This window comes from Schistocerca cancellata, chromosome 1 (assembly GCF_023864275.1).
Source record: "Schistocerca cancellata isolate TAMUIC-IGC-003103 chromosome 1, iqSchCanc2.1, whole genome shotgun sequence".
Taxonomy (NCBI): Eukaryota; Metazoa; Arthropoda; class Insecta; order Orthoptera; family Acrididae; genus Schistocerca; species Schistocerca cancellata.
Window position 1 is genome coordinate 267,184,912 of NC_064626.1, and position 9,848 is coordinate 267,194,759.

Here is a 9,848-nt window from a genome sequence, read left to right on the forward strand (position 1 = left end):
GACCAAGATTCAAACTTGGGACCTTTACGTTTCGCAGGCAAGTGCTCTGCCAATTAAGCTGCCAAATCGAGACTCACATCCCATCCTCATGGCTTTACTTCTACCATATCCTCATCCTCTACCTTCCACACTTCACAGAAGTTCTCCTGTGAAACTTGAGGGACAGACATTCCTGGAAGAAAGGAGCAGACACATGGCTTAGACACAGCGTGGTGTATATTTTCAGAATTAAATTTTCACTCTGCAGTGGAGTGTGCACCAATATGAAAATCCTGGCAGATTAAAACTGTGTGCTGGACCAAGATTTGAGTTCGAGTTTGAGTCTTGGTCCACCACACAGTTTTAATCTGCCAGAAATTTCTGTAACAGTGCACACTCCTCAGCAGAGAGAAAATTATATTCTGGAAACACCTCATCAGTTTCACTAGATACCATACAATCGTAAGCAAGCTAAGGAAATCTGTGAAAATGATGGGGGTGCAAAAAACCAACAACGACAGCACTAATGAGGCAGTCACGTGGGTTGCTATCCCAGGGGCAGAAACCACTCGACGAGACAAAAGACGACTCCAACCACATGTACATACGATTTTTGTAGGCAGTATCTCTCCAAACAAAGCTCAGGTTAGTGATGTATTAAAAATGCCTTAGGAAACCTGGATGTTAATTTAAAATCCAGTAGACAAATAAATTGCAGTGACAAGTATATAACCTTGTAGCACCAGACTATGTAACACTTTGAAATGAGCTCCTGATATAATTTTGTATGTACATTCAGCGGAATATGTGGCTACTGTATGCAAAATTTGTTGCAAACACAGTACTAAAGTAATAAATTTAAACACCATGCACAATGCAGCAGTTTTAAATGCATCTCAGTGCTTATGATGTCATATTTCCTTAACTGTGTGTGGTACCATGATATATGTTTATAGGTAAATTTAGCAGCACTTGTGGATACTGGGTGCAAGCTTGTGTCTGTATATGTGCGGATGGATATGTGTGTGTGTGTGCGCGAGTGTATACCTGTCCTTTTTTCCCCCTAAGGTAAGTCTTTCCGCTCCCGGGATTGGAATGACTCCTTACCCTCTCCCTTAAAACCTACATCCTTTTGTCTTTCCCTCTCCTTCCCTCTTTCCTGATGAAGCAACCGTGGGTTGCGAACGCTTGAATTTTGTGTGTGTGTTTGTTTGTGTCTCTATCAACATACCAACGCTTTTGTTTGGTAAGTTACATCATCTTTGTTTTTAGATATATTTTTCCCACGTGGAATAATGTTTCCCTCTGACCTTTGTCACTCCCCTTCATCTATGTACACCCTTGTTCTCACTACAGGTGGATCATTCTCATTCTGGATCTGTGTGACCTATCTCTCATTTTATCCTTCTGTAACCAATTCCTCTTTTCTTCCAGAAGAAGGATCTGTTAGTTTTCTGTTACTTTTATGTGTGTCTTGTGACAATAGGACACATTTCACCTCCTGAAGGTATGTGAAGGCCAGCAGTTCTGCCTCATGAATTGATCTTGCCATATTCTTTAAAAAAGCTCAGCGATTCTTGCATTATACATTGACCACTGATAAGGATTCTGTTGTCAAAAGGTTATTGCATTGACCACTAAGCTTGCTGTCGTTAACGAGTTATTCTCAGGAAAGTAATTTGTTGTAAGTCACCTACTCAGAAATGTTTGTAAACAAGAAAAGAAAGGAAACAGTTTTATAATTAGAGGTCACTTGCTTATCCCATGTTCTTCAGTCTTTTTAGTACTTTGTTTGAAATACCAACATAAAAAGAAGAGTTTCTTCTCTTTGTGACCTAATGATTATTGAGAATAATTTTACAGCTGATTTTGCCAAACTAATGTCTGCTGGTGCAGCATGCAGTGTTTGTCTAAGTAAATCTAATGGTTCTGCTTCTGGTGATCCATTCTCTCTCTCTCTCTCTCTCTCTGGGTTTTAGAAAAGCACCATGTTCTGAGACAACAAGACAAATTTGTTCTTGCTTGCAGTATCTAGAGCAAATGGCCTCAAGTGTGGTTGAAGCAGTCATAGTGCAAAGAATGAATCACTCATTCCTGTAGCCTGACCACCACCTGTGGGCACAGCCGCAAGTGCTCACATGCTGTTCTTTGTGACAGCAAAGCCTCATTTGTAATGATGGTCTGTGCCATTGGCCACCTGCTGTCACTATGCACATAGCCTGCATCTTTTGTGTGTGCACACTAAGAAGATTCCTTAATGCATTTGTCTGCTACCTGGGGCTGCTGGTTCTACACATCCAATGGTGTCACTGTTCTGCTGGACCTATGCTAATGGAAAATCCAGCTCCTACTTATAATACTGCAGGGGGTGGGGATGGGGGGGGGGGGGGGGGCATGATGGCGGAGGAGATTTTTGTACACCCATAGTGCACTACTAAATAAACAAATAAAAATAAATATCAGGTAAATATTGCTACTTACTGTATAGAAGAAATGTTGAGATGCAGATAGGCACAACTAGAAGACACTTGTACAAAGCTTTTGGTCATAGTCTTCATCAGCAAAACAGAAACAGAGAAACACACATTGGCCACAGTTTGGTGATAGCCGTTCATCCTGGTGGACAGCTGATTGGTAGCCATATCAATATAAAACGCTGTGCAGTGGTTGCAGCAGAGCTGGTGTATGGCATGGATAGTTTCCCAGCTGGTCCATCCTTTGATAGGGTAGGATAAACCTGTGAGACGACTGGAATAAGAAGTGCTGGGTGGGTGGATTGGGCAGGTATTGCACGTGGGTCTTCCACAGGGATATGATCTTGTGGGATTGGGAGTGGCATAGGGATGGAGCAGGATGTTGCAGATTTTGGGTGGGCGCTGGAACACTACTTTAGGAGGGGTGGGAAGAATCTGGGATAAGATGTCTCTCATTTCAGGGTATGATGATAGATCCCTGGTGGAGGATGTGGTTCATTTGTTCCAGTTTGGGATGGTACTGGGTGATGAAGAGGGCGCTCCTTTGTGGCCAGTTCGTGGAGGTGGTTGAAGGACTGGGGATGCAAGGGGGAAACAGCATGGGAGATCTGGTTGCAAATCAGGTCTGGGGGATAGTGCCTTTCTGTGAAGGCCTTGGTGAACCCCCAGCACTCTGAGTAAGGGAGTTCTTGTCACTGCAGATACACCACACCTGGGTGGCCATGCTATATGGGAGGGGGATTTTTTAATGCAAAAGGGATGACAGATGTTAAAATGCAGGTACGCTTGGTGGTTGGTGGGTTTAACGTGGACAGTGGTGCAGTTGGAGCCAATCACCAGAGAGGAGGAGGTCAACGTCTAGGCACGTGGAACACTGTGTTGAGGAGGTCCAGGTGAAGCAGCTGATGATGATGATGTTTGGTTGGTGGGACACTCAACTGCACAGTCATCAGCACCCACACACATTCTCAATCTGTACACAGTCCAATCTAACCACATTCATCAATGATGATGGAATGGTGATGACAACACAAATATCCAGTCCCCAGGCAGAGAAAAATCCCCAACGCAGCCGGGAATCAAACCCAGGACCCTGTGATTCAGAAGTAGCAAGGCTTGACATAGACCACAAGCCAGACCAGGTGAAGCGGATGGGAGGGAAGGTGTTGGGGTTTTGAAGGAATCAAGATAGGATCTCTTGGCTCTGAGTCCAGATCATGAAGATATCATCAGTGGACATGTACCAGGCCAAAGGTTTGGCGTTTTGAGGGCCTAGGAAGGTCTCCAGTAGATAGCTCATAAACAGGATGGCATATGAGGATACCATGTGGTGCCCATGGCAGTGCTGCGGATTTGTTTATATACCTTCCCTTGCCACCTCTTGGCACAAGGATCATATCTCTGTGGAAGACCCAGGTGCAAGACCTGTCCATTCTGCTCATCCAACACTTCCTATTACAGTCCTGTCACAGTTTTATTGTACCCCATCAGGGATCAGGCTAGAAACCAGCTATGTCATTTACCAACTCTGCTGCAACCACTGCACAGCTTATTATATTGGTATGACCAATCAGCTGTCTATCAGGATGACGGCCACTGCCAAACTGTGGCCAAGAGCAAAGTAGACCATCCTGTGGGACAACGTGCAGCTGAGCATAACGTGCTTGTTTACTGGCTGCTTCACTACCAAAGCCACTTGGATTTCTCACACACCACCAAGTTTTCTGAACTGTGCTGATGGGAGTTATCCTTACTACACATCCTCTTCTCCCATAACTATCCCGGCCTCAACCTACAATTACATACTGTCCTCACACCTTCCACCCAACAGTTTCCACCCCTTCTGTCGTATCATCTCCTCCCCATTCTCGTCTCCTAGCCTTTCTGTTTGCTGCCATCTGTCAATGCACCCACCCATCTTTCTTCACCCCTCTCCTTTTAGCTCCTTTCTTTCCCCTTTTCCCTGCCCCACAACCTCCTGACACTGCACCTGTTGGCATTCTAGTCCCTGTACACTCCGCCAGACAGTGGTCCTCCATCCCACCAACCTGCCCCCACCAGTGCACTACTATCCTTTCCCCTTCACCTTCCCTGGTCCCTCCAGATTGCTGCTGACATCCACAGATAGTTGCATCCTGGCCTGAGCTGCTGGAATTGGGGTTCATGAGTGTACGAGGTGTGCTTGCTTGTGCATACGGATGGTGTGTGTTTCTGTGTTTCTCTTTTGCTGATGAAAGTAGTGGCTGAAAGCTTTGTGTAAATGTCTTTTAGTTGCGCCTGTCTGCAAGTTCCTGTATCTCCTTTATGGTAAGTAGCAAACTATGTGGATTTTTCATTGTTTAAATATCAGGTAAAACAGCCCAAGGAACAGAGAACCTAAAATGTATTTTTTGAGTGATGATAAAAAACACCACAATGATGGCAGAGATAATTGTGAGGTGTTACCAGATGCAATATAGAAGGCTTGCTACACTGGATTAATATTGATTTTTTCCTATTCTGTTCCACTCCAGGCATGAAATGTTGATTATATTCTTTTTTCCTTCTTTTTTAGGTGCTACTGTATGCTAATTTTTTCCTTCTTTTTCAGATACTATCTTAAAGGTGAAAAGAAAGGGTCAAATGATGTATTTGTGGATAAATTGCCAGGTTTACCTGACAACTTGAGCCATGATGGTAAAGGAAGCTACTTTGTTGCACTAGCATTTCCAGCAGATAAAGATCATCCAGCATTTAACCACATCATTAGTGAATATCCTGTCCTAAGAAAATTTCTTGCCAGGTTGCTGGCTTTGCTGGAGATGCCATTTCAGTTCATTGAACGTTTTTATCCTAACTATTACGTCAAGAGAGCCACTCACTGGGTATGTTTTTTATAGCTGTACACTCTTTATGTAAGCATTTTGTATTAACTATTTGAAGATCAACAGCCTTTTCATTCAGTGGTAGTGTACACATTCTGTCGTGGTGAAAAACTTTCAGAAATATGGCCCAAATTAAGGTTCACATTAACAGACACACACAGCTGTTCAAAATTAATAATAGAAATTTCTGGATGGAAAATTATGTAAAACAGGGGACAGGCAACCACTTACATATAGAGGACTGGTGCATGGCACAAAGAAACATGTAATAGAAAACAATTAACACTAGTTTTTGAGCTGTTTCTTTTTTTCTGTTGAGAGTAAACACATTCACACAAACAACCACACAGACAGCCAAATGTACACACTTGTGCTAGCTAGGTAGAGCTCGAAAGCTAGTGTTATTTGTTTTCTAATATGTGTTCCTGTGCACAACGCATGTGTCCTCTATACATAAATGGTTGCATTTCCCTTGTTTCATGTAATTAATAATTAAGTATCATCAATCAGTAATAAATTTTGTTCTGCTTAATCAGGCTCAATTTAGCATAATAAAATGAACAAAAATACTACTTTTTTTTCTCAGGTATATTGAGTAATAGCTGCTTATATACTGATACTACTTGCTTATTGTTTGTATAGTTACATTTTGAAAGAGAGCTGTATACAGGGTGAGCCAAGTCAAATTTTCACAAAAGTATCTAAAGAATGTGCTAAAACTGAGATGTAAGGCAGTCAGAATGTGCAACTTTGGTGTAAACACCACTAATGAGAAATTCTCTGACTACTGGGCAGGATGCAGTAAAATGGCCTGCCAGGTCCTTCAATTTGACTCATATTGATTTATTTTCCTGTGGAAGCACTCTTAAAAATGCAGTCTGCCATGAAGTCCCACCTACACCAGGTAATATGGACAAATTGCTGCACCATGTGCTGCTGACACTGATATTATCTCTTCTGCTCCTCTATCTCTGAGTGAAATGCTTGGTTTGTTGACTTATTTATTCTACATGATGACAATTTCAAGTTTCAAAATTGTCCTCAACAGATATTTTATGGAATCTCCCAAATCCTTAAAGAAGCATTCGAGCTAGTTTGGGGAAAAACAGTTCCGATAATCTCTTCAGTGGTGGTCCTTTATTATCCCTCACGCCTCATTCAGCATTTACTTGTCTAATGCATGTTGTACAAATTTCAGTCAAAATGTAATGCCTCCTATTTCTGTTTCTTTTTCTTCCCCCTTAACTTTCCATGCCCATGGCACAGTTCTGAATTTTTTCTCCTTTGGTGAGTTTCTGTGATATCATTCCATTGACTGCCTCTCTGATTCTGATTTTTAAAAAATGAACCCATGTTTTGTCTCTGGTCAAATTTTTTCCAGAAACTCCTCTTCCTTCAAACAGAAGTGCTGCAAGAGTTGGGAGTCAATTGTTTTTCTTGCCTCTTTTTATTTTAGTTGGTTAACATTCTTGGTATGCAAGTTGCACAAACCTTTGAGTATCCCAGTTGTTGAAGAATCATCATAACATTGCCCTTATTGAGGGAGTTAATGCAACACAAATCATCGGCAGTCACACAGTCGTCTCCACAAATGATGTCATTGACCCACTGAATGTTGCTTGGAGTGACTGCAGTAACCAGCCTGCCATTTCGTATTTCATCAGCCAAAGGTGTTTGCCCTTCAGCTCCATTACAGTGATGAACCCATCATCTGACAGTGCTGATATCCACTGTTGCATCAATGTACAAATTTTTCAAACTTTCATGAATGTGAATGAGTGTTTCATCTTCTGTATTCAAGAATTCTATCAAAGAATGCTATCTGATATGAACATTATGCATTGAGGTGTGAATCAGAGTTGAATGATAGAAACTCTTGCTTACACCTGATCACTAACTTTTGTGATTGGACTGAAGGGAGAGAAACCAACAGTGAACCTTTATGAACTGAAAACATCTTACCTTGACATACAAAATACATTTGTGTAGTTCGTGAATCTCAGCAAGCCTACTGAAAGGACTTTAGTTCAAAGGTTGGTATATGCTGATGGAGGATGTTTGATATTCTAGGGATGGTTTAATCTTCTTTTGTTGATGTTTGAGGTACCTGAAGTCAAATGGGAACATTGAGGTGCTAAACAACCAAATTTTTCTTCTGCTATTTTCTCATCACCTTAGTGAGGACTGTAACATTATCTACCAAGTTGAAACTGTAGCAGCATGGTATGAGGAAAATTCTGCAGCAATCACACATCTGGACTGGCCTGAGTGTCTCAAGATTTGAAACCAATGGAAAATCTCAGGATTTCCTTCAACAGTATCCAAATGTTGGAGACAGTACCACACCATGTACCATGTTCATGAGTTGTTTGTGACAGGAATAGTTTGACGATGATGATGTCTAGTACCTTGTGTGGTCCATACTGTAGTGAATCACCATTGCTACCAATACACGTGGAAGTGTTAAATACTATTTAGTCAGAGGTCACTAATGTTTGCCACAAAATCTCATAGTATTTGTCTACTACATTGGTTTACATGAAAAGTACCATCCTGGAAGTTATGTATACTATCTTGTTGGTGGACACCATTTGCCTGTATTTAGTTGCCACAGTCTTTAATTTTTTTGCATGAGATTCGATCCCCTTATATTCTCTCAGGTGGTAACATGGTAGAAAAAAGGGCATCATCATCATCAGTATATTGCTAGAAGAGTGTTAATGCTGCTGCTCTATGTTTAACTTCGTATTCTATATTTAGTTGCTTGTTTTCTAGGCTTCCTGTGGAAATATAAACAATTGATGAGGGTTGCACATAAGTTAAGAGAACTCAGTGGTCATGATGTTTGACTTACAGTCTCTTTGCCAGAGTTAATTCACAGCTTTTAAAAATCAGACTTTGGGACACATTTGCACTTGCAAGGAGATGGTGGTGGGATATTCTTTGTTTCATACCAGTGCTGAAAAATAAGTACTGTCTTAGTGTTGTTCTACAAAAAGACTACAAACATGTAGATCTCTTGCTACTCTTGTGTGTTCATGTTGCTCTAACAACAGTGTTAAATCTGAAGCCACAAGGAATTACTTAAAATGCATCTATAGTGCATGCATTTTGGTGTAATGAAGTTGTATTTGACATAAATGTCATTTAAAAAGATGTAGTTTGTTTCATTGAAATAACAACTTTTCAAATGGTCACTTAAAGATGATTAATTTATTAATAAAAATTATTTTTCAGATTGGACATTTTGAATCTGTACGATTTATGGAACCAAAACGGTTTACCTTATTGAGACTAGGTAAGGATGGAAAAGTATTAGAGAGCATGCATTGCTTGGATGGTACTCTCTCAGGAATCAGTGATGTTGTTGAGTTTGAAGACGCCCTCTATTTTGGATCCCCATACAATACATATATAGGAAGAATTAAATTGGAGAAACAACCCAGAATTTCCATACGGATCAAGACAAATAAGGAACCAACAGCAGAAATGAAATATTAATGGAATGTAAAGACTGAATGTTAATTAAGATTTTTTTTAAACTTTGTTATTTTATTTTTGACTGTTTTATCTTTTGGATATATCCTGTTGCATTTTAGTAATGCCATTTTATATAATATGTTCAGATCTTATTTAGCTATATACCTTGCAGTGTGTAGAATAAAGTCACTATTAAAAATAATCACCTGTGGTGTGGTCTGAAAGTGGAATTTGTTTCTTGAATGACTGGAAGTCTGTTTTTATTTGTTCTCAGTGCTGTCATTAAATTATTATGCAGTACTACAATATTTTGGGATGGAAAATACTTGTACTACTGACAGATAGAGGGATAGGTTGAGGAAGGTACAAAAGATAGGGCATGTCACTCAGACCCCAGATGATAGGGGCTCACCTGTTGTGAGGACAAAGGGAGGGAAAGATGAAGGGGCGGGGGGCTATTGGCAGTACTAATATTCCACCTCATGAAGGTAAGTAATGACTCATAATTTTATTGTTTTCTCAAGTGGATTTTCCTTTTGGTACAGTGTTAAAACCTGTTACTCAGACATACACTGAGCTTAATGTGTGCCTAAATGAGAACAGTTCTCCCATCAATACTGTGAGGGAGTAATGTTCCAAGTTTGAATTACTTAACACACGTTTTGAAGTTTTTAAATTACATCCTGTAATATGACACACTCCAATGAGTATTAAGAGACAAATGAGCAATGTTGTACCAATATATCTGAGGAATGTGTGGAGTGCACAAAAATTACTATTCTTTGGAGTTATTGAAAAATTAGAATGTAATGGTTACTCTGAGTTATGTTTTCTGGCTATTTGGAGAGTAGTTAAACTGGTTTTTATCAGTATATCAATTGTAAGTGCTACATGAAAAGAATTTTATCTGTTCCCCTCTCAAACTACTGCCAAAAATTGTAACTGTCTATGGAGAATTCCTGCATATTTACGTGAAATGGGAACTAGTGTGTTACAAATTACTGAGTGTGAAATTGAGGCAGTGTGAAAAAGATTGTTATATCTTTCACTG

General features: G+C 40.3%; 1 protein-coding gene across 2 annotated transcripts in view; it reads left to right on the top strand.

Moving 5' to 3' along the window:
- Positions 1–9,224, top strand: part of LOC126170985 (adipocyte plasma membrane-associated protein Hemomucin-like) — a 106,641-nt gene extending 97,417 nt beyond the window's left edge. Inside the window, exons 7-8 of one of the 2 annotated variants that reach the window (XM_049920765.1) lie at positions 5,044–5,317; positions 8,555–9,224. In XM_049920765.1, coding sequence (XP_049776722.1) covers positions 5,044–5,317; positions 8,555–8,818 — 538 coding nt within the window. In that variant the 3' untranslated portion in view covers positions 8,819–9,224. The remainder of the gene's footprint in view (positions 1–5,043; positions 5,318–8,554) is intronic. The other variant, XM_049920764.1, reaches the window with a different exon arrangement.
- Positions 9,225–9,848: the final 624 nt, after the last annotated feature.